Source organism: Callionymus lyra, chromosome 2 (genome assembly GCF_982586985.1).
Source record: "Callionymus lyra chromosome 2, fCalLyr1.hap1.1, whole genome shotgun sequence".
Taxonomy (NCBI): Eukaryota; Metazoa; Chordata; class Actinopteri; order Syngnathiformes; family Callionymidae; genus Callionymus; species Callionymus lyra.
The window spans coordinates 23,777,839-23,803,916 of NC_141819.1; the positions used below are offsets into that span (position 1 = coordinate 23,777,839).

The window sequence follows — 26,078 nt, forward strand, 5'->3', positions numbered from 1 at the left end:
ACACACAAAGAAACACAGCCATTCACAAACACACTCATGACTACGCTCCGAATCAACCCATTTCTGGACTACCTAATTTAATTCATATCTATGATGGATTAAACAACTTTTCTTTCAATTGGTCAACTGATGTGACCCCCAAATTCTACATTCTTCAAAGAAAATCTAAATGAGGAACTGGACAAACAGGCTGTAACGAAAGGGAGCCCACATTTACTTTGTCAACATGCCAACAAATAAGATACCAAACTAGGTAAAAATGATGATCAAAACAATTATTATAGCACATTATTTTTTTCTAAAGCTACATTTTTGTACAAATACATTGATAAGAAGAAAAATAGATCATAATAGTTTAATTTAAGAAGTAAACTAAGAAGTAAAGTAAACTGATCTAATGATTTCTCACACGACTGTATATTCGACTATCTGAACACAACACAGCTGTCAGTGAAATATCGGCAGCTCCTGGTTTGTTGCTGCATCAGTGCATTTATGAAGAAGGAGGTTGTTTGTGACTCGCATGGAGACTGCGGCGACTATGAAGTTTACATTTCTGCTCTCTTTACGATAAGAAAATGTGGACAGAACCACTGACTGGCCACGTTTTCTTTTTTTTTTGGTGGCGTACTTTACTGCCTGATAAAAATAGAGAGAGCAGAGTAACATAACTACTAAGACAACCTTTTTAATGCACCACAGATACACTGTAGCGGTTATTATTGCTTCAAGGTGAGCAGTTTGTTTATTTCTCAAAGGCCAATGTAATTTTTTTTTTCTTTTTTCAACAAAACACAACATTCACGAAAATGATACAATTTGTTCATTCTTCCAGTGCAGCCTGAGAACAAATGTCTCACATGACACGTCCACTGTTCCAACACACCATTGTAGAGGCCGATCAGAGTTTGTAGGCTAATCAATAATCAATATATATATTAAAGCAGTCAATTACGACAAATGACAGACATTTACGAGGCCATGGCTGGAGGTCACGTTCAAGTATAACAGGAGCGTCCAAACTTCTTCTAAGAGAGCCACATTTTAGGAAATGAAAACAAGCCGGGGCCAAATGTGAACAGTGACATCATTCCCAAGGGTCATTTAATTTAAAATAAAAGCACATATATTCATCTAATTCAAACCTAAATTGCGGACTTATTTCTACACTTAAAACCTTCTCTCTCTGGTGTTTTTGTTTGACCCATCTTGTCTTAACACTTGTATTGTCTGATGAAAACAAATGTGTGTGAGGTATCCCTTGTGTTGTCAACGACTTTAAACGTCTTCAATAAATACATATGCAGTGGTGGAGGTCGTTCACCTTGACCCTGAGACAACACAAGGGTTAAAAAAAAAGCGTGTGTGACAACAGTCTTCTTCTGGCTATAGTGGGTAAATAAACAGTTTATAATGGGGGCCAAATTAAATACCATCAAAAGCCTGAAAATCGCTCAAGGGCCGCATTTTGGATCAAATATATAATTTCATATCTGGAAAAAACAACTCCAGATATCTTCAAAATGAAGCCAGAGACTTAAAAGCAGATGCATGTTGTTGTGACACTCAAGAATGTGTGAGTTCAGAGGGATCGTTGAGGTTCTGACCTGCTGTGTGGCCCCCTGTTTTCTGTTGGTGGCTGTCGTGGTGGTGATGTCACTGATGGATGGCGCCGAGTCGGAGCGGTTCCCTCCGGCGGCGGCGCTGGACTGGGGCGTGATGGAGGACGACGGCATGTCTCCCACCAGCCGGGCGCTGCCGTCCACCCTGATGTGCGGATGCCCCTCGGCGGCCATGTTGAGAATGCGAAGGCCGTTGTAGTAGAGGCCGGACAGCTGGCCCTGGAACATCCCGGCTCCTCTCTCGGCGCCGCCCACTCGCACCGTGGTCTGACTGTTGAAGATGGTCAGCTGACGACCTATAGCCACAACCGCACCACAGAGAAGAGATGCACAAACACACCAGCGATCGCACACAAACACACACACACAGAGTTGTGTTTGAGAATTTCACAATCCACTTCCAGAACGAACGCCACGGTGAGAGGATGGAACAGATTAAGCATGAGCAGAGCAACCCAAGCCGTGGAAGAACTGTGGAGATGGAGGGAGGGAGGGAGAGAGGGGTGAACAGATGAAGGAAGAGGCGATGGAGGGGAGGAAGAGACACAGAACAGGAGGAGAAGATGTAGCAGATGAGGAGTCACAGGGCCCTCAGAAGACGGGGCTGACAGATGGTTGCCATGGTAATGGATGTGCAGCACAACGTTAGATTTGACAGAGCAACAGACATTTAGAGCACCGTCGTCATGAAGCATGCACAGTTTCCAAAGCTCTGCTCATTGTTAAAGGGACTACTTTAAAGAAGATTTTAACTATGCCCTCGAATTAAAGACTTACTTTACTTACAGCATGTACTTTAATTAAAGTGTTTACATTGTTTACCACCTCAATAAAGCATCTTTTTATCAGTACTTCTTATCTATTTACTGATTTAAATCTCTCCACCGTCCCTTTAACCTGATATTATCAGATACACACTAACAAGATGCGTTCACAGGCACTACAGTTTACACAGTATTACACACTACAGCTTTTTAATACTTGGTTATGGATTTAGATTTTTAGATGTTAGTTGATGGTGCACAATATATTCAACTGCCTCCAAGTTGTATTGTTTTTTTTTTTTTAATGCTGACACTTTTAAGGAATTTTAATCAGGGTTTTTACCTTTGTCGAGTAGCCAATCGTCAACTACTCGACCGAGCCGATAGGGGATTCGCTGTCTGGCGATGGCCAGGCGCTCGTTATCAATGTTGCCTTTAATTTAGAGATGAAAACACAGTAGTAATTACGCACATCCAAACGTGGTACAGGAGCTGGATACAAAAAGAACAGCAATGAAAAGAAAGTAATGGTCTGCTCATTGTTGGTTTAAGCTTGATGCATAAAAACACAAGTTGGATGGTTTACTGGTTCCAGTGAGCGGACTCTTACTCTCTGTTCATTGGGTTTACTTTAAAGAGACATTTCAGGGGTTAACATCTGCAAGAGCACAGGAGGATAATAAAGTTACAAGTGTAATTTAGAGTTACATACAGAACAAACCTCACAACAACTAACATTTAGCATTTTACCTATTAGCCTCCACTTCATTGTGTTAACTTTAACTATGTAAAAAAATAACAACAACAAGAAATAAACATGAACAAAATACACTTTTTACTTATTTTATCCTGTCTAATTAAACATTTAACTCAACATATAACATCTTTTTATGTTATTATTGACCATAAATGCACCATTATTTTCTTTTATGACGACAGAGACATTAAATATTATCAAGAATTACCTTTAACTCTATTTAACTGACAATAAAATGTACATTTCTATTAGAATTACTGAATCATTTTATGGTTTAAAAAGGTTCACGTCACACAAAGGTCATTTCAAACACAATTACATGAAACAAAACTTATATTATTTCAGTGACATTAGAAGGAACAACGGCTGATTAGTCAACTCTGCCCCTGTGGACGTGTCATGGCGGCTCAGGAAGAGGAGCAGAAGTGGGCGTGGCCGGGCATACCTGAGGGGTAGCGCTCAATGACTGGCAGGTCATCTAGCTGGAGGGTGGCATTGCCCCCACTGCGGGTGAAGCGAATGATGTGGTACTTTCCGTCATTGACAAACTTGGAGCTTTCCTCTATGTTGATGTCGTCAGTACCAACGTTGAACACAACCCTGATGTTGCCTTTGTCCTTTGAGCAAGTGAAAAGATACATGATTTGTGCAAGTGTCAGTTTTAAAAAACATGTTCCTCAGTCATTTTCATTTAAGCCGAGTACACAGTAGTTGTGTAAAACAGTACAGGAAAATATGTAGTTGACATTCGTCTTCTGAGCGGGAGTACGGATTGTAATCGTCGTCAGACACGCTGCAAAGATTTTGTACCCAAAATAAAATTAACAAATAAGCAAAAGCACACTGAGCTGCCAATCAAACAAGCCAAACTAAAAGCATGTCTAAAAAGAAGTTAATAATAACAACTAGCAAAATAAATTACAGAAATGTCATGATTTCACAGCTGGTAAGGTTCTTTTTAAAGGGGCCAATTTGAACAAAAGAATAAAAAAGGCAAAACCTTTTGGTTATGAAGCTAACATGTATGTGACGAACAGTCATTGTTAAGACAAGGAAAAGATGAGAACTATCACTTAAATTAAAGGATGGTCAGATATAAATAAATTACATTTTCCTGCCAGTGGAAATATCCATCTGACAGCATTATAAACAGTAATAAAAACACTTCATATTCATTGAAGTTCACTAAAGAAATGATCTTAAAATCCTGCTAAAAAGAAAGAAGACTTACGATCTGCAGTTGTAAATAGTCTCCCAAGCCAGACGCACTGTCCACCCGCAGGAGGACGGCGTGTTTCTGTTGAGTGCTGAACCCGAGAGCGAGTCGGTCGGCTCTGGTGCTGGGACGCTCGTTGGGGGGCCACGTGTAGACCACCACGCCTCCATCCCGACCGAAGATATACGTTGTGCCGGCTGGACAACAATGATAAGTCAAAGGTATTCAAGATATGTTGTAATTGGTAATAACAACTTGATCTTAAACAAATAGGATTGAAATAACTATAAAAAAAAATACAAGACATTATTATATATATGTTTAAATATGTTCACATCGTTTAATTCTTCAGACCATTTCATCCAATTCAACACTTCTTTGGGTAGAAAAATATTTTTTTCTATTTTCAATTACAGAAATATTTAAATTTCCAGGCAACAATCATATAATTGATCAATAAGTATAATTTGAATTAAACACCAAAGAAGAACATTTAAACGGATTAAATGGAGAAAAAAAAAAGACTGATAAGAGTTTATTTAAGAAAACGAAACAGCGCCCTCACATGCTGAACACTAGGAACTGCATATGACTACAGCAACGAGATCTGAAGATAGAAAAGTTAAAAAAGAAACCCCACCATCAGTATATGACGTTATACTGTAACTAAAAAAATAATGTAAGTTAATTTTGTATGTATTATATATGAATGTTTATGACAATTACAATAATTGGAAATTTCATTTTAATTTATAGCAATAATCAAAGGCCAACAAGTAATCAAAGCAGAGTCAAAATAAACAGTCAAAGATTATTTTCAAGTGAAAAAAGAAATGAATGAACTGTTAAATAAGTAAATAAAACAACATGTTCTTAGATTACAGCAGGAATAAAATAAGAAACAAAACTGTCCATAGTATTTTCTACATGGACAACAACAAAAATAATAACACAAAAAGAACAATATTAAAAAACACTAATCAACAACAACAAAAAACATTGAATAACTATGCAAAGAAGACAAGTTTTAAATGGGGTCAAAAATAGAAAAAAAAGAGAAAGAAATTGTGCATTAAGGGCCGTCAAAACTCACCATCGTTGCATAGTGGTCCTGCGTAGGACGTCATGCTACAGTCGCAGGTGAAGCCCTCCCACTGCTGCAGACACACGCCCTGGTTGGAGCAGGAGTCCTCCTGGCAGGTGGTGCTGGGTCCTGCAGTGACACATGTAGGGGACAGGAAGTGTGTTAGCAGCGTCAAAAAACACTGGTGTGACTGCGATCGGATCCCAGTGAGAATGTTTCAAATAGTGCTCACATCGATGCTGTGGTTAGTCCTATTAGTAGTGGAGAGTTTCTGCAGCTGAACTAGAGGAACTAGAGGAGCGTGGGGATCATGCAAGTGTGGTCAGAACAGCAGGACTAGTGAACATAAGGGGCCTAGAAGAGTTTCCTTCTGTATCGACTCATCTGTACGGGAAGAGAGTGATTCATCTAACAAGGAGGAAAGAGGCTTCAATGACAGATCAGGAGTCGTGGGAGGGGTTTTGGAGAGCATGCTGCCTGCTGACCCCAGCTCAGGTCAAGTGATGGTGATGCCACTACAGTGATGTCAGCGCTAGGAAAAGGTCACCTCTGACCTCGCTGACTCTGGATCTCTGGGATCCACACAACACTTCCACAAGGAGGTTTTCTACTAGGGATGCACGATATGTCAACACACTAGTTCTGCACCTACTTTAGCAACTTTTTACATTTTTTAAGCAGCATCAAGTAAGATTTCAACATGATCATTTTATTCATATTTAATGTGATTATGGTTTAATTTTTAATGATCATGAATCACAGTGGAACTCTCTAGTTATTCCTTAATAATTGATGCCGTTTACAACTTTGACAGGGTCTGTGAGTGTCATGTGACCATCAAACCGTTACACCAGTGGGTCAGAGACATTGTTTTCATATGTAGTAACAAGAGACTTTTAAAACTTATCATGATAATAAAATCACCCAGCAGGAGCCGTTATCTTGTTTTATAAACATACGCAAATACAGAAAATTGGTGATGGCTAAACAAAAAAATAAATGAAATATGAAGTTGCAGTGACACTAACCAGACAGTAGGGGGAGGCAGAAACACTATTTAGAAAGATAATAGTTGTTTTTGTGATTCAAGTCATCAAAACTAAGTATGTATTTGAGAGCATACATGTGCAACTCAAGGCCAACTCATTACTATAATACTTTAAGTGAAGTATTGAGTATGTGAACTATTTAAACTTGACTTATCTTCGTATGTGAAAGTTATCAGACCCTAAACTTACAATCAACGTCCGCTTTTCATCAAATAAAAATACTTTTAGCAACTACTTGAATACTTAGGTCAAATCTCACGACTAGTGTTATAGATATATAACAGTTGAACCCCTTGACTATTGTCAAACCGTGACTGCAGTACCATGATTGTGACGCTGTTGACGACAGAAGGTGTATTTGTCCTATTTAAACTTAAAAGCCGATGCCAGCTGAAAGAAAAAAACCCTCCATATCGTGCATCACTATCTACATCATTGCTGTCACACGTCTGTCATGCTCACACAGAGTCGTATACCTTGCAAGTCAGCTTTCATCAATGTTACTTTTGTCAGCCAAACAAAAAAGCAAACAAGCAAATCAAGTTAGATGGTTAGTCGATGCAGACGGCCAAGAGTGGAGAAGAAAACGTAAAGAAAACAACAGAAAACCAAAAGTTGAAAGCGTGAGACAGAAGCCGGGTTAGTGTGTTATTCGCTGGAGTGATGGACTCAGACGCGCAGCAAGCAGATGGTAGTACCTTCACAGCCTCTCTCCACTTGACCCATCGTCGCCAGGGCGTCGGCCAGGAGGTCGGGCAGGCGGCCGTTCAGGTCGACCGTGGCGAGGCAGCCCTGGAACCCCTCTCTGGAGTGGACCAGCTTGGGCAGGTCTCTGTACATCTCTTTGGAGACTCCTCCGATGTAAAGGTCACCTTGGAGGGACGATACAAGCGTTACCATCAATTATAGTCCTTTTATTTTGAAATAATGTTTGTTTGTTGAGAAGGTTTTGGATTTTTAAACATTTTTTTATACTTTTGACAAAAGATTTGCCATTTTAGTTTGAATTTGTTTATTATCGTTCATTGGGGAAATTCAAGTTGTCACAGCAGTTTAAACATACATGCACATTATATTAAGACACTGATCTTTTAAGTATATATATATATTTTTAGTATTATTTTGATTGTTTAAGCGCTTTGTGACCCTGGTTTTGAAAAGCGCTCTATAAATATAAATTACTTACTTACTTACATTAAGTAAATATAGTAAAAATAATTACAAAAACAATAATACATCTGAAATAAGAATCAAATCAAATACACATGTACTAAAGATATTCGAAAATAATAAAATAAAAATCAAGTTTAACACAAATAAAGACAAATATATCAAAACAATAAACATTAGTAGACACACTATGGAAGTACAGAAGTGGGGAGGCAGTTAAACCACTAATTAAACATGTATATTAAAATAATAAAATATAGTATTTCAGTTTTTAAAAATTGAGAATATGTGTCGTGTAATAACAATAATAAATAATACAATTTTCTATTAATTATATTATTTGTCGTACATTTTTGACTTCGTATTTTTATTTTGCTGTTTCTCACACAAAACTTTATAATAAATTATAACAAATGTCAAATCTACTTTCCATCATATTAATATCATATCATTATAATACCACATTAATATAATATTATTTAAATAAATCAACACAGAATTTAAACTTTGCTCTTGGTACATTGTCTTTAATTGACATTAGTTATCTTTTATCTTTCTTATTTTCTCTCTCTTATTTAAAACAAGAGCCGACACATTGAACATCCAAGAAGGTGATTTCTGTGGCCAGACGCTGAAGAGTCTCATGTAAGCTGCTCGCGTCTGCACCAACGTACCCTTCAGGTCCAGGTTCTTGGCGCCCATCGTGGTCTGCGTGGTGACCTTGGTGTCAATCTTGACCGTGTGAAGGTTGTTGGTGTCCCGGGAGATGTGCACGTTGTGCCAGTGGTTGTCGTTGAGGGGACTGTTGGAGTTGCCCTTGATCAGGTGCGCCCCGTTGCCCAGATCAGAGATGTAGTGCAGGTAGCTAAAGAGGGTTCACGGGAGCAGACGACAGGACTAAATAAATCAGCAGCCGAACGGCAAATTAATCATATTCTCGCCGGAGAACAAGACAGGGTCATACACTTGAGGGTATTATAATCTGTCTTCAGGAATATAATTAGAGCTGCGATGAAAGAGGTGAGCGACCCTGGAATATATGATACCCTGCTTAATGTATCCGCTCGACAGTCGTCTTATTCTTCATTAACTCTGGTAATTACTACGCATAGTTAGATTAGAATAAACACACAAACATGGATAATGACGGTTAATTTAACTTTCAGTTTTCAGTTCAAGACGGTGAGTCATTTTCAATTGGAATCTGTTTTTCTTTTTTCCAATATAGTCTTACTTAAATTGTTAAGTGTCTTGAGATAACTTTTTTATGATAAGACACTTAAAATAAAATTGAATTGAAAAGTTAATTAACAATACATTTTTAATTAAAGTTATTTGTTGTCATTAAAGAATATACAATGCATACAATTTTAATGTATTTACTTCACATTATTTCCTTTATAACTGTTATTTTATTATTATTCTCTTAACTTATGTTGTATTTAAATGTAGTTGTTTGTTTGTTTAAAACTAAAGAAAAGTAATATCACTTTGCAAATGAATAAATTATTATTTTCAATAAACATATTTCAGTAAAAACAAACACACATAATCAATGACCTTTTGAAATGTTTTATTATTCTCTGTAATAATTATTTTCACTGTTGTTTTACTTCAACTTAAGTTGTGTTTAATTTTAGTTATTTGCTTGTTTAACATTAAAAAGGTCATATGAGATTATTGTATTAGTTCAATAAACCTATTTTAGAAAAAACAAACAACATTTTGATCTTTTTCTGTTTTTGTTAAGACCTACATAACTTTTCCAAAGAATCAGTAAGTGTCATGTGACCATAGAACACAGTATTTATAGGATGTACTGAGACACTTATAACTGATACATTGCAGTTACACCATTCTGACAGACGAGGGAACCAGAAAAAGTTTCAAATTTTACGTATTGCTGCTTCTAAATCTATTTTAACAGTCTTAAAGCTAGGAGGTCTGAGGTTCTAATCCAGTTTAAGGAAGCTCTGGTTTTAATGTAATGGTTGTATTCAATAATTCTTCAACTCACATACACATGTCATCAGCAAACAGTTTAATATTCCAACGATCATCTCACCCTTTGACCAGCTCCACCACGATGAAGTCGTTGCCGTCGCCCCTGTTGTAGAGAACCAGGCCGTCGGGCGACGTGGTCTTGAACTGCATGAACAGGTGCATGGAGTAGTAGGCCTGCAGCGTGGGCAGCGTGACGAAACTGGAGCGCGAGCGGAACGTGACGGGGTCGGCCACGATGCTCTTGTAGCCGATGACGGCGTTGAGCTCGCAGTAGTCGATGTCGCCGTTCTTGCAGAGGTCGATGTACGGCATGCCGTTCAGCGTCAGGCCCTGCAGGTGCCCGATGAAGTTGGAGGGCACGGCCGGCATGAAGCGCTTCTCCGTCACTATACCCGTCTCCACGTTGTGGAACTCCAGCTGTGTGTGGTCGCCCGCCATTTGACCTGGTGGTGGGTCGTAGAGAGTTCAGTTGAAATGGTTAGTTAGTCGTTTAACTAGTCTTCAGTGCTAGATCTTTGGTTGAAACACAGTATCATATTTTCAGTACAAAAATACATGTTTTCAAATGTAGTGTTCGTGCTGTCACCTTCCACGGGCTGCAGGTCGTCTACTGTGAGTTTGAGGCTCTTTCCGCGCCGCACCACCCTCACCGTGTGCCACTCATTATCATTGAGACCCGAGCCCGCAAAGATGGTCTCTGGGCCTTTACCTACAATTAGTCCAGAGCACCATTAACATCCGCACGGAGGAGGAGGAGGCAGACAGAGTGACAGAGACAGATGCAAGGAGACAGAGGAAAGTAGAAAATAGAGCCAGGCACTTTAGATTTTCAGGATGGAGAAAATGAAAGAGGGATGGAGAAGAAGGGAGGGGGGGGCATCTCTCATCCTTTCATTAGAACTTAAAAAATGTATGACAGGAAACATAATCATGAAGACCACCAACATTCAAACCCTCAGACACACACATAAAAAATTCGCATCCGGTTCAGACTGTTATCGTTCCATCAATTAGTCGTTACACCTCTAGGTGGCACTAGACGCACAGAAGTGGGTCCGGTCGCTCTCCAAGGTGCTGAGCAGTCCAATCATCATGTCTCACTCTCTCTCACTCTCTCTCTCTCTCCGCCTGTCTACCAGCTCATATCTTCACACACTTGAGTGCACACAGTTGGCAGACTTGCTCAAATGATGGCATACCCTCAAGTCAACCCCTTCAAAACGAGTCCAGACACATCCAATTCAAAATAACTTGTTTTATTATGCATTTATATACAGCGTTTTAAATCAAACGATGAAGGATATTCTTAAAATAATGCCAGAATACGTTTTATTTCTTGTGTTATTTGCATTTTAAATTGACTTCAAAACGTATATACTCTAAATATAATACAATAAATATGTAACACGATTTTAGCCATGAAGCAGCTTTTTGTTTGTCAAATTTATTCTCAACGGTTGGAAGCCTCAAAGGGTTTTTCCGTCTGTGTTTTTTGAAAACTGTCATGTTCAAACCACCTAAACAAACATGCCTTGACACTACACTCTGCACCACACACGGTGTACACACACACACACACACACACACATACCCTATATGCCTTGAGTGGAGTCAGTCGGCTCACACTGACCTATTGGAAGACATGACGGCAGGAAGGTGAGAAGCAAACTGACCCAAGTGAATTGGGCTGCAGAGAATGTCAAGTGTGCCTGCATCACTCGCCGTGCAACACTCACACACAGGTAGAGAGAGAGGGAGAGTGAGAGAGAGAGAGAGATGGAACAGGCATGCGAACTGAGCAAAAATGAAAAGTAAATTTCAAATGATGGCACGATACATGTGCAGCTAAGAGAATACGCTGGGAGAGGACAGAGGGATCCCCTGAGGAGACTCAGCTGCGCTCCAGGCATGAGCATCTCATCCTGTTACCATGGATCAGTGCCCAGCGCCGAGCGAGGAAGATGCATGTGTGAGTATGCGCGTATGCAGGCTAACACTCAAAGAATGACGGATTGAAAGAGAGAAGCAGTGATCTGTGTCAACCTGGGAATAGACAGAGGCTCGCACAAACACAAACACACGCACACACGCGCCTATTTTGGGTCAATGCACTCGGCAGCATGGTGAGTCGATGCTACAAGCCGATGCTAAAGCACGGGAGGGCAATCGCATTTCCCAAGAGGCCACGGGAGTAAGTTGGATCGTGGTAGAGCAGCGGTCTGGTAGTTACAAAATGAAGCATTAAATACAAGGAATATGTTATGATCGAATTAAGTACGTTCTAATGTGGTAAAGGAATATTATTTACTTGTGATGTGGAAAAAATACAGCGCAAAAAGGAAAGTGGTTTCTATGAAATAGACTAAAAATAGGCTTAATTAGACACGTTTGGACGCTCAATGTTTATAATTTATAATACTTAATAGTCCCAAATGTATGATCATTTCAAAAGAAAATCATTTAATAATGTATTAGTTGTAGAGAAAATATCATTGGGTCGCAGCTAAGACATCATTTAAAACGACTGAAAAAATAAAACATGTGGTAATTAAAATAATATACAAACAAATAATACAAAGACAACATCAATTGGAGATTAATAATAAATAATTACATATTTAAAAAAAATAAATTCTTAATTAGAAAATCTTATTTCACAGAAAAACAAAAAATGAAAGTGGTCAAAAACATGAACTGTGAGAAATATTATAATGTTATTCAGGCTAACACAGAGTTATAAGTTTATGTTTTGTGTTAATATTTTTTTTTAAAAACATTAGTCTCTAAAATTCTCCCATGTTTATATCTTGATGCTAAAAAACGAAAACAAAGTACTTGTGTTGCGATGTACGAATGCACCTATACTAGAGACTTTTACGTTGATGATCAAATCAGCTTATCGGATGATAACACGTGTAAAAAAAACTGTAACATTTTATTCAGGCAAATCCCATCCAAGGCTGCTGATAAGAGCATGTTAATGAAAGAACAATGAGCATGAAAACTGTGTTTTATAATTCATTAGCAAGAAGTCACAAATGGGTTTTTTTTCTGCTGGATAAGCCTCAAATCTCCTCCATGCTGAGGCTTTTATTTGACTGCTGAGTGGACTATTTCAGCGGCGCCTCGCTGTTAAATACATTTCCCTGCTTCCCTCTTCAACATGTGATGTATAATTCAATGCATGGACACAATGTGTAAGAGGAAGCGTCGGCCCACTGAAATGCTCATTAAGACGACCTGTCTAAGATTGGCCAGCACACATGCAGGACAGCAACAGCACTGTGTGGCTAGTAGGGTTTCCATGGCAACTGCAGTCGTCCATTTCAGCACCTCTTTCCATCTCTCCCTCCCTCCCTCATTTTTCCTTCTCTCTCTCTTGTGGTCGTGACGGAGAGAAACTCCACATGAGGGAATTAAACTTCATCAGGATTCAGCGCCACTCATCGACACACAACCCAAAGCTCAACTCACAGATGGGCAACAAAAAGACACAGGATGAAACACTTCTTGAAACCCCCCGGCGTGTAGTTTAGAGAGAGACGAGCGAGAGCAGACAGACGGCAGGATGAAGGTGCGACGGATAAAGAGCAGCTCTAACTGATCTTTTGTCTGTGGCATGAGGGAAAGTAATTAGTCTGGAGTTAAGCTAGTGTTCAGTCACCGGCTACATCTGACACGTCAGCGTCTCCTTTAAAAAGAAGAATGTTTTCCTTTCCTTCAACCCCTAACAGCCTCATCCCTGTCTTTCTTTTTTCTTCCAAAATGGCTGACGTGAAGAAAAAAACTCCAGCCATCAGCAAAAATGAAACCGCACCTGTCGCGCACACACACACTCACGGTTACTTCCTCCCGCCATCAACACACACGGATATTGACTCACAACTCACAGAGAAATGGACAGGACAGGGTATCTGCAGGTTTGAAGAGCACGATACAAAAGGCCAGTCTCAACACACATGGAACGCTCCCCTATTGTGAAAAGATTCTCTGCACGATCGACACTAATCCAGAGATGCCATAGGACCGTACCAAACTACATTACCACATGACAGTTTTTACCCACTAAAATGTGTATTTATCTATTATTTTTTTAATGATGGTCAACAACTGTGTGCAAACCTACGTTTCCAAAATTGGGATTAACTATGAAACATGAATCACAGGTTTAAACAGTATTATTGTTAATAAGCGCTTATTCAGTGGCTAGCTGAAGTTATCATAGTTACAATAAATATAAAATAAATAGTATAATATCATATTTCTACAACAAAATCAATATTAATGGTTATTATTTGTGTTGTGCAGTTATATTACTTCACCAGGACACAGGAACACACTTTCATTCCTAATGAATAGAACTTAATTTAGCTCTGAACGAATCATCTCTTTGAGACTTCATGTGCAAAACTCGAGGCCCGGCAGCCGAAAACCTAATTTAATTTAATAATGTGCATTATGGGATGTTAAAATCCCAGATCAAGATTATATAGATCAATAAGAAATCTTCAGAAAGGTAGAGAGACCCTTGACGTGGAAGTTCGACACCTCTGTACACTGAAAAATAAAAAAGTTTAATTAAATGTATTAGTTCAGTGTTGAATTAATTCATTTTTAACAAATTATTTGCAAAAACTTTAATACATTCAATTAAACTTTATATATTTTCGGTGCACAGAGACCCTCGCTTAAAACTCTCTTCTCTATATGCATGAGTCACACTAAAGGGGAGATTATATATAAAATAAGGATAAAATTCTACAAGACTGTGTGTAGGAATTCTGTGAATATTCAGAACAACAAACACATAAGAGCTTGTTTTTTTTTGCAGCATCTAAGGGAACATGGCCGACTGAAACGGCCTTTACAGATTTGTCAGATGAAAAATAACGAGGCACTCGTGTTCACTTGGATGATTCACACTTTAAGGTGTTGTGCAGTCGAGTATCGCAATCTAATAGTTTTTACATAGAAGCACGCGGCACTTATTTAATCCTCAGAAGATGCAGAAGGATAGAAATGGTTGTATTTGACCTCTTCAGGAGTTATATTTATAGCTTTTTGAAAGGCTCTTCAGAAGGTAAAAAGATTTTAGAGACCCGCTGACACCCTGAAATGAAGAGTAAAATCTCACTCACACTGGAGAGGGAGAGTGTAGGGAGTAAGGTGAGGTGAGATGGAGGATCACTTACTGGCGGTACAGTTTATCCTGATACAGTCTGGAGGAAGAGCAGAGCAGAGGGTTAATGCTGCACACAAAAACACACTCCACATCCCGGGGACGCACACGACGACACACCCTGAACTCACACCACTCACCGCCGGGACGCAATTGCTATAAATACATTCGGTAAAAGAAGCTAAAATTCCCAGCATGAGTGGTGCGTTTGTGTTTCGGCTGCTCTCAGACGGTGACCGAGTCACAGGCAGATCAGGATGTGCTTCACTTTTGTCTCTGACGCCCGTGAACACATCCTGGGCTCCAAAACGCAAATCTCCACAAAAATCACCTGAAGATTCCTTTTTTTTTTTTTACTAGCTTTTGTTGTTGTCGACTGTTGGGTGTGTCGTGTGGCGTCAACCGCAGGAGGACGTGGCTGCAGACAACCAGAGACCAACACATGCACCCCGGTGTGTGTTTCATGTGGAGATAAATGTTTGCACTAGATGAGTGAGATTTATACATAACAGAAGCATTGTCAGTGTTTTTTACTTGACTGTGTGTGATGTTCGGGATGCAAAGGTCCACTGGGAGTGAGCAAAGGAATGCAGCTCGAGGCTTGACCCTCTGTTCAACACAAACGCAGCTCTGATAAATCCACCTGGGCCTGACATCATTTTTGTTTTAAAATCACCGTTTTATCGATTACATTTCTTTTATGTTTACGATTTAAAAAAATACTTGGCCTCTCATGCCTTTTTAGCCCAATTTCTTTTTTATATTTCGCCCTGAATTTGGTAACAGAAGGACCTTAAATGTATAATAACTTTTCAAGGAAAGTAGTTTTTGCAAAAGAAAAATAGTCTGTTTATCAACATGTGTTGCAACATTTCTTTCACTAGTTGCTTTAGAAGAATTTTGCTGAAATTCATTGTGTTAAAACTGAAATAGGTGTAACGTACGGTTTCCCAGATGTAAAACAAAACACATGTACAAACTCGAAAATACTACATTTGGGTCAGAAAACACTAATTATGTTTTAGAGTTTGTAAACTTGTGGAATTGAAATTGATTTGTTAGTTAACATTTTTTTTCATTGTTTTTCATTCAGGAATTTGTAATTGTGTTTCAGAAAATGTAATTTCTTTTGTACTTTTTTACCCAGGAAATTTACATTTTATTTTAGAGTTTGTACATTTATTTTCAGTAAATTGTAATTTTGTTTCAGGGTTTGTAAATATCTTCCAGGATAACCCTGAATAAATGTTGCAAACAAAGAAAAGCACTTGTAGACAAGAATGTTAATAATTCCTTGTTTATAATACTATTTTGTCTACATCACTATTGTTTATTACTATGATGACACAAATTGAGATTCCAGTTTGATGTTTTCCTTTCAAATATTACTTTAATTGACCTGTTTTCTTAGTGAAATAGCTCTATATTGGTGCAAAGACAATGATTTACCTGGATATAATTATCTAGATAGTTAATAATTGAAGATAAAATGAGTCACAGCTCCTAAAAATCCACTCAAGTGGATGATTCAAGTTGATTCTCTCTAAAAGTCTTTATAAATCAGGCCCACGTGTCGAAACACGTCATTCTGAATCAGTGCCGTGAAGGCAGCACCTGCTCCTCGCTTCCTCGAAGGTCGTTTGAAAGTCTACACGTGACCGGGAGCGTGTACCTAGATTGACAGTGAGTCTGACTCGGCCTCCGTCCAGCTCCAGACGCAGGGTGTCGGCAGAGTTCCGGGAAGTGGTTGCCATGAGAACGCCGTAGGCCCGCTGGGAGCGGAAACGTAGTGAAACATCCTCCGCCTCGGTGTGCATGGCCACAGGCAACTGCACCTTCATAAACTTGCTGCCGTCATACGAGAGGATGGTTGCGTCTGCGAAACAGAGACAGACGAGAGGCAGCCGTGAGCGGGAGCGTTGTAAGTGTCACCGAGCTGGCACTTGTAACAGATGAACGACTGACACGTAAAAAAAAAACGCCTCATTTTATATTTAGTTACTTGCGTCATGCATGAAATCCCTGGTTCACCCAAACCCCTCCACAAAGTTACCTCATCTCCCTCCTCTTATCTCGGTTACGGGGGAGTAAAAATAGCTGCTGCTGGTTTCTCTGGGATCAGAACCAATCATTGCCGCTGAAACCCACGATCAATGATGAAGTTCAGGAACGTTCATGTAGATAATCACCCCCTTTCTGAGGGTCAATCCCCACCTGTCTGCCGCTCAGGAACCTGTCCTTTGTCGAGCAGCTTAACCTCACTCTCTTCTCTCTTTTGTCTTTGTATACATTTCCATCCTCCGCCCCCCCCCATCTCCCCTTCCCTCTCACTGCATCTAAAGAAGACGGCTGCAGCCAGGGCAGGGAAAACAAGAGAACAGGAAGAGAGGGTGGCATCATGAATACTGATGAGCTGAGAAGGAGGGAAAGTGAGAGATAGCGCGTGTACACGTGTGTGTGTGTGTGTGTGTGTCAGAATAAGTGAGGGAATTTAAGCGTGAACAGAGGAGGGTTTAGTAAAGTGAGCGCAGAGGGATGAGAGGGAGAGAAAGAGTGAGGTGGAAGCTCTTGGCTAAAATGCAAATGAACCCTCATTAGGTCGATGGGGAAGAGAGGAAGGTGTTAGATCACGGTTAACATAACTCGCAGACACACCAACCAACCAAGAGCGTGACGCGCGAAAACGCACTCGAACGTCAACAAGGTGCACCTGATCGACCGCGGGAGCCGTCGCATTGACAAGCCAGCTGCAGGTGGAAATTACTTTGAAGATTATTTCAAATGATTTTTTTTGGTTTCTGCGACAAAACAGTCATTACTTGTTTCTTCGGTGTGGTTTATACGCAGATGTTCTTCAAGTTAATTGGCAAAAGTCGCAGGAATGGAACTCTACCTCGTTTGATTGACGTAAACCTCCCTGAAGGAGAAATTATCGGGTGATTTGGTTCGTGAAGGACCACAGTGCAGATCCAGGCTCTGGTCGACAGATCCATATTTCTCTCTACTTCACTGCCCTACTCTCTTATTCTCTCACTTCATACTCCCTCTTCCTTTTCTCCATCCATCTGTCTACCTCCCAGCAGGCTGTCAACACCGAGTCTGGTTCTGCTCGAGGTTTCTGCCTTCTATAAAGAAGTTATTTTCTTCGTTACTGTCACACTGTGATTCTCTCATCGTTGATTCGTTGGGATCTATTTTTCTTCTCTACAATAAAGTATTTCTTAAACTGTAAAGTGTCCTGAGATAACATCCTTATGAAATGAAACTTTAAATTGAATTGAATTTTAATTGGTTAAACCTGGACTTTAATCTTGGAATAATTCCTTCTCCAACAGATGATATTTTTTGCAAATAAATGGGGGGAAAAATTAATTTTAATTTTAATTAAATAAAAGCTAAATTAGTTAATATATCGTATATCTGAGATTTATGTTATTTTTATAAAATCCATTATATACCAAATGGTTTTTATTTAGAGAATTCATAAAAACAATATCAAAGAGAAAAAAAACTTACATTTTTTTTTGTAGTTCAAAGCTTTAACAAATAATGCTGATTGTTTGTTTTTTTCTCTTTTCTCTTCAGAAAGAATAGGTAAATAAAAATAAATAAAAATTCTGGTTTTATACAAATGTCAGAGGAACTAACTGTACTGATAAACAATCAACTAATTATTCCAAAAAGCAAAATCAATGTGTATTAAATGAACATGACATTTTTCCCACATTCATTTTCTTTCTCAAATGTGGTTCAGGAGACCCCTGTGCTGGGGTCATGTGACGTGTGGCCCCGACTTTTCCTAGACACTCGGTGTCAGCAGAACAGACGAATCGGACTCGTCCACTTAAGATTTTAAAAATGTTAAATCTTATTTTTCAATGCCTCAGTTGACAAACACCCCCTGACGCTCAATGGTATTATTAATTGCATCATGTATATCCCGGAGTTAAAGTCATTTGTTCTGCCTTAAGCCTGTTAGTGTCTGATGGCTGCTTTTCAAACACATCCTTCACTCCATGATTTAAGAATTTCCAAACACACCAGAGCTTGTTTGAGTGATCATCGCGTGCATCCAGGGTTCTGTCACTGACGTAGCTTCTGCTAAAGTGCCTCTAAAACACATCAACAGTTTGCTGCAACATCGATACATAAATGATGACTGATAGAAAAGGTAGGTGGATGTTGAGAAATATAGAAATAGATTCAATCACAAGCAGGGTCTGTCACTGAATCAGATGCCTGGAGCTGACATCAAGTGAAAGGCAAAGATGGAAATAGTTTAAATTCTTTTCATTGTCAATCATGCTCCGAGACATCACTTTTAATTTTGAAGAAAACCCTTCCAAGAACATTCTTCTGTGCAGTCGTGTGTTCACGCCTCAATTTTACAAAGTAGCGAAAGCACAGGGAAAAGGTTACGTTGACAGTTCTGGTTAAGGACAATTGTTTTCTCAGATTTGTACATGACAGTCCTAAAATGAGTCAGTCAAGCTATAAAATGTCTTTTATTATTTATTCATTTTTCCCCATCAGTGGCTATGAAAGCAAGTCAGTCTCCTCCACCTTTAACTATCTTGATCGTCCTCCCCGTTTACATCTTTACTTTACTTTATATTATTTGTGTGTCTAAATCATACGTCGTGACATATTTATATTCACACTGGTCCATTCTACCATGTCTGCGCTCTCTTCTTTACCTCTACACAACTCTCTCTGAGCCAGACATTCCTCATCCCATTTCTGCGCTACCCTCACTTGTACCTTGTATGTTTCTCCGATCCTTAAAATTCTTCACTGGCTTCCAGTTTCTTTCAGGATCAACTTTAAAATTCTGGTTCTTACTTTCAGATCTATTCATGGTCAGACTCCTCCTTACATCACTGATCTGATCCAGCCTTACACCCCAGCTCGGGCTCTGAGGTCTGTGGATCAGAATCTACTCATGGTTCCTCGCACACGGTTCAGGACCAGAGGAGAGAAATCTTTTCAGGCTGTTGCTCCTAAGCTTTGGAACGATCTTCCTCTCTCTTTGCACTTGATGGATCTACTGACTCCTTTAAGAAACATCTTAAGACATTTCTATTTGTTCAGGCTTTTCCTTGATTTTCTGGAACTCCTGTGTTGTTCTCAGTATTATCTTGATCTTTAAAGTATTTACTTTTTTGAGTATTGTTTTGATTGTTAAAGCGCTTTGTGACCCTGGTCTGGAAAAGCGCTATATAAATAAATATTACTTACTTACTTACTTACGTATATCCTCTGCATGATCTTCCATCTCACCTCTAAAGGTCCCCCTCTTTTACTCATTGGTTACACAGTTGTATAAACTTGATCAAATGTTAGATGTTTATTTGAGTGTCAAATTAAAGTATGATCAGATTTTGGATAGTGATTATTGTTTTAAAGTATATTTAAAGGATGTCATTTGACGACCCATCTGATAATAATTTCTATTCTCTTTATTGATTCTTTTACACATTTATTTTCTACCTCCCATCTGAACGCATAGTATTGCAATTAGCGCAAATAGGCCGATTGAATTTGGCCGATTAAATGCGATGATGCAATTATACTAGACTGTGCAAAGATCAACAACCGTGGAAAGAGGAACTGAAAACAGCAGCAGGACAAAATGACTGGAAGTGTTTTGAAGAGCGTTCAACTGTGTCACGGAGCAAAAAGTCTGGAAACGCTCTTTAGAAAAACAACATTTGTCTCAGAGTGGGTGTCGGGCGACCATCTTTGTTCATTACAGAGGAGAGGCGGTAAACAAAGGGAAGGAGAGAGCGCACGGGAGGGAAAAAAGGACGAGAGAAACTGCAGGTAGAAGGCGTAAACATGGCCAATCACTCTCTCCATCTGTTTCTCCATCTGCGCTTCCTTTAATCCACTGAACCACCAGTTAGTGACCCCTCAGTGCACACGGAGAGGGACCAGGGAAGACGTACAGGAAGACAGCCATGAGAGAGAGTGATAAACCAGGAGAGCAGATGTAAATAAAACATTTCAGATCATTCCAGGATGTCTGGGAGCGAGTGAGGATATATCTTAAGGTGGCTGATCGTACAATCATCACCGGAGACGCACCAGTGGTTGTGGCACAAACAACTTTCTTCTCCTTGTCTGACTTCATCTTGCTTCTTTCAACAGCCTTGTATCCGTCTCCCTGCCAATCTCTCGTACATTTCATTTCGCCCTCGTTCCCTCACTCCTCCTCCTCCCTTCACATTTCCCCGTCTCTCCATCCTCCTCGTCTCCTCACCTGCTGTCAGATGGCCGTTCCGACCCAGCGGTCCCATCCTCCACTGACACTGCTCCCGCTCGCTGCACATTTCCTCTCCCATCGATTCCCAGTCTCTGCATCTATAGAAGTCCAATACTCCTGTCTGCACTCGCGCTTCCACCCACCTCCTTCTCTTCACCTCTGCTGTTCCCTGTCTGCGGCGCACACGCTCCCCGGCTGTCTTTCTTAATGAAAATATACAGTCAATAACAATATTGCCTCTCTGTTTACTCGCCTCTTGTTATTCGCCGTCACTGTGGCTTTCTTTTCCACTTAGAATTCACCACAAATAACGTTTCTGTGACTATGACTTTTCTAAAGATGATCTAATCATTTATTGGTGGAGTCAGTCCAAACCAAGATAATTAAGTCAAAAGGGTCAAATGTTAACAGTGAGCTCATGCCATGGTCTGATTAAAAAAATGAAAAAAAAAATGGAAGGAAAGGCATTTTAGAATTAGCATCATCATTGTGTGTATTTTTGCTGCCAATTAGTTGTTTGTTAATATGATTTAATGATTGTTGACTATTTTACTAATTTTTGTTTCTTATTTATGTTGATGGGTTTTTTTTATGTGCAAGAAGTAATATTTTGTTATTCTTGTTGTCAATCTCCCAGTTCCTCTTTTGGATACTCATGGATTGTATGTTGTATTTTATGTAAAGTTGTTTGTATGTTGCGGCACCTTAAACGACAACCCAACTCTCCTGACTCACATGTTTCAAATGTTGAAGTCTTCCTCTCCAAGATGCAGTAAGTCTCTCATCATGACCATGTTTTGAACTTATTACTTTATAAAGCTCTCCCCCATCTGAAATCTCAGCGAACAAAAGGTTACAAGAGTCTATTATGACGTAATAATGGCTTCACTCCTCCTCCAGCCAGTTGTAATCATGCCCGCTTTGTTTATACAATGAGTCCCTTGGAGGTGGAGAATTCTGGGATTGATGACGAACGGTGACAAACCTTGATGATTGACCAAACACAGCAAAGTGGATGCAGTTTATATTAAACAAGATTACATCTCCAGAAGTGTTTTCAGTGGGAGGGCCATTTTGAATCCAATTGATATAAACATTTATGTGGGTCATTTTGTCTTATTTTTTCTGTCTTTATTTGCCTTACTTTAAAGGATCGTACCTGAAAATGATACCTACATTAAAATGGTCAGTGGTACAAAAGAGATTAGCGCCCCCAAATTCTTTATTAAGAGCTAGTTGACTAGAATTCTCCAAACATGATGTTTAGTTTGGGTGTTTCTTCCCTTCGATCTGGCTCGAGCACAGAGGTCCAGTTTAACAGTTTAAAGACATAAGCTCACCTCTCTCGCAGGAGCGCCCCAGGTATCCCGTCCCTGAACAGTCGCAGACGTAGCGGTTCCATCCTTCCCTGCAGACGCCGTTGTGTTGACAAGGGTTGGACAAACACTGCTTGGGAGGCTCTCTGGAACACGAGGGCTTCACCCCCACTGCCCTCTGCGCCTCGGCCAGCCGCCGGATGTCTTTACTTTGGCCGTCCACAAACAGGTCCCTGACACAGCCCACGTAGCCGTAGTTGAGCAGAGCCGTCCACACCTGAGGAAAAGGTCAGCTTTGTCAAGTCGCTTCACTGCACGCTCGGTGAACATTTCAATTTGACATTTGTAGTTGGTGGTAAAGTAAATCACAATTCAATTGTGGTTTACGTTTTTTTTTTCTTTTTTTTTTGTAAGTACGGCTCACATAGCCAATATGTCAAGGCGGCCCCAGAAATAAAAGTTAAGTTTACACAACTTGTAATTGCTCATGTGAAAGTGACGACAATACCCGAGAAAATATGTTCTTCATCAAAAGCCTTTTCTGCCTTAAATGAACACAATTATTCTGTAAGTATTCAAAAGCCGACAGGGGAAAGAACGTATTGTTTCCTAACTCAAAGTTTAAGACCATTACAAAATACCAAATCACTATTCAAGCATATATTAGCTCCGGTAGATCTTAAGCAAAAAGAAAACACATTTATACTTCCATCAGGTGTTCATTAATATTGTATTTAAAATCAAATTTTCATCTATTTAATTATGAATCACTTGATTGATATTAATCGCTTTAACAGATCTGAAATACTAAAAGAAACTTCCAAAAAACAAAGAGAGGCGTTTACCTGTGTTTGTGCCTCTGTTCATTGGTTTCAAGGATAGATGTTATAGTCTATTTATTTTTCACATATCACCTAATCCTTTAAGTCAGTCATCTGGTCCAATAATGAGGCAGAGAAAGTCCAATAAAAAAGTATTAAGAAAACCTGAATAAGTGTTTTAGTCAATTTTCTATTACATTGCTTTAAACAAATTAATTAACACATTATAGAAGAAAAATTATCTTTATTTTTTAATGTCATGATGGCCACTCATTTATTTTTTTATAGCCGATTGGTTCTTTCCACAAAATGAATTATAAGGTTGAACAGCAGTATCAACCTGCACAACACAACTATTGGTCACGACCCCATTTAAAAAGGCAGAAAATGTAGCCCTGAAAATGAAAGCCCAACTGTGAAGTAAAAACTATTTCAGGTGTCTATATTTTGAAGGTCGTCAAAGAATGACAAGTCTTTGTAGCAGTCATCAGAGAAAAAGGAGGCTACTTTGAAGAAACCAGAATATAAAATATATAAAAAAGTTTTCAGTTATTTCACACTTTTTTGTTACTTACATAATTCCACATGTGTTTGTTCATAGTTTTACTTAGTTCAGCGAGAATCTATTTCGTAAATAGTCGTGAAAACCAAGAAAAAGCATTGATTGAAAAGGTGTGTCCACACTTTTGGCTTGTAATTTATAAACAGATGGAAACAGCAGAATTGCAAACGTTGAAGGTTTTAAACCTTGTGTCCTAAACACACACCTCGGTCGGAAAGATGAGTCCAGCTCTGTCCTCCGGGAGTCCTCCAAGGTAAAGTGTGTCATCCAGGTCCAGGATTTCGCTGTCCCCTGGTGCTGTGTAGGCTGTTCTAACACTGTTCACTGAGATGGTTCCTGGGGAAGATCATTAGACTTTCAAACCAGAGTAATGTTTACCATCTTTCGGCAAACAGAAACCTACTGTCTCTCCACATTCATGGATGGACCACAAATGGAAATAGAAATGCAACCGTATAAGTGAATAAGTTGATCAAGAAAATTGCCAAAAATACAGATTTGACTTGTCAGATATGTCAGTTATGTGTAGTATGTTGTGGCTGCAGTGGTAAATGATTATATGTAACATTACTTTAAGCATGAACATGATTGGTCACCTGAAACCTACTGATATAAATGCAACAAACTCAATTCAGAATAATTATAAAATAGACTTTTCCATTTAAAAAACGTCTTGTCGGTTCACCGAGGGTAAATTCAGTAAGTTTTGTCTTTTTGTAGAGACTGTGCTGCTCCTAATTGTTTTGGCCAAGACTGTATAATTGGAAATGTTGCAGTCTTCCCTCTGTTTGTTCTCATCAGCAATTCAAATCCTCCGACACACAGACCTGAGTCATCAGGCGGCCATTAGCAATTCAGTCGATACTGACTTAAATATGCTGCTTGACATTTTGCCTTATATAAATAATGGCCATCAGGGGTATCAATCATTTCCCACTTTTAGGTTGGACTTTAATTAAAACTTAGATGATATATTGCACTTCTTATGATCTAAACTTTCTGGCGTTTTCTTAGTACCCGAGCGTCCGTCCCTCTGGAAGTCCACATGATACCACTCTCCATCGTTGACCTTCCTGTCCATGGCCCTGGTCTTGGTCGTCCCAGACCCCATGTCCAGCAGCAAGTACAGTTGTCCGTCCAGCATCTCGATGGCAAAGAAATCAACCTGGAGTAAAATGGTTAAAAGAGCTTGCGTCAACGTGAGTTTAATTGATAAACTATCAAAACCAGTTGGTTAAGCTTTCGAGAAATTCACAACACAATAGATTGTTATCTTATTTACCAAATTTAAAATACAAATGAATTATGAGAAATAGACGAAAATGGACCGTTGAATAATAAAAGCGTCAGATACAATTTTTTTTCAATAACAGATGAGTTTGTTTATTTAAAAAATTGTCTTATTACTATTATAATGATTATAAGTTTGTAATTATAAGATTAAAAATAGTTTCAGGCATAGCTGAAGAAGCTTTGTTTTTCTATCATACATGATGTGTAAAAACAGCAGCTCATGGACTTCTCTGAACTATTTAAGCTGTAAGATCATGTTTAATAAGCACCTTAACCTTGACTGAGGGATCCCAAAGCAGACTGAATGTATAATCTTTTCACCGGCTCAAGGGCAATAAATCCACTCAACCTCTAGTATCAATGATCTTTTCAATTACAACCTAGAATGTGTGGCCACTGTTGCGTCCATTGTGGCTCCAGACTATCTCATCCACCTTTATTAAACATTATATATGCATGGATTTCTCAGCGGGAACTTGAAATTAATATCCTTCTTTCCAGACACAATGTTGGTGTCTGTGTATTAAACATAAAAAACTGCCTTCGGTCAAAGGAAACCACTTGGGAAACAAACCTTGGCAGAGAGAAAGAGGCAGTGTGGATGTGAGAGCACAGAGCAACCGATTCAAGGTACTTCCCAAATGTTAATAATTATTTCCAAAGGATCACAGACGTATTTTGAGGATTCTAAAATCTGCAACAAACCTTTATTGACGGAGGCGTCCGAGGGTCCTTTCGTTGCTGCTGTCTAGGTTTGCCGTGGCTGAACAGCATCAACCCGTTGGGCTCAGTGGTCCTGAAGTCAAAAGATATGGATCCCGCCTTCTTTGCCGTCCACTTGCTCAGCGCCACAAAGGATTCCGGGGTGTCAAAGGTCACCGGGTCCAGCGTTGCCACGCTCTCACACTTGAAGGACACGACCCCGCTCACCTTCCGAGTGGAAAGTGTCAATGATCATTGGTTTAAAACAAGGAAG

General features: G+C 39.4%; 1 protein-coding gene across 9 annotated transcripts in view; it reads right to left on the reverse strand.

Annotated features, from left to right (window-relative positions):
* Positions 1-26,078, reverse strand: part of nrxn1a (neurexin 1a) — a 63,579-nt gene that overhangs the window by 9,296 nt on the left and 28,205 nt on the right. For 4 of the 9 annotated variants that reach the window (XM_087784224.1, XM_087784219.1, XM_087784218.1 and 1 more), the window contains 16 exons: positions 25,808-26,032; positions 24,827-24,974; positions 24,015-24,145; positions 22,451-22,703; positions 16,518-16,721; positions 14,859-14,885; positions 10,253-10,375; positions 9,728-10,109; positions 8,337-8,527; positions 7,191-7,364; positions 6,969-6,995; positions 5,453-5,572; positions 4,375-4,556; positions 3,589-3,760; positions 2,730-2,819; positions 1,608-1,918 (listed from right to left, as the gene is read on the reverse strand). In XM_087784224.1, coding sequence (XP_087640350.1) covers positions 1,608-1,918; positions 2,730-2,819; positions 3,589-3,760; positions 4,375-4,556; positions 5,453-5,572; positions 6,969-6,995; positions 7,191-7,364; positions 8,337-8,527; positions 9,728-10,109; positions 10,253-10,375; positions 14,859-14,885; positions 16,518-16,721; positions 22,451-22,703; positions 24,015-24,145; positions 24,827-24,974; positions 25,808-26,032 — 2,760 coding nt within the window. The remainder of the gene's footprint in view (positions 1-1,607; positions 1,919-2,729; positions 2,820-3,588; positions 3,761-4,374; positions 4,557-5,452; positions 5,573-6,968; positions 6,996-7,190; positions 7,365-8,336; positions 8,528-9,727; positions 10,110-10,252; positions 10,376-14,858; positions 14,886-16,517; positions 16,722-22,450; positions 22,704-24,014; positions 24,146-24,826; positions 24,975-25,807; positions 26,033-26,078) is intronic. The other 5 variants (XM_087784223.1, XM_087784221.1, XM_087784225.1 and 2 more) reach the window with 3 other exon arrangements.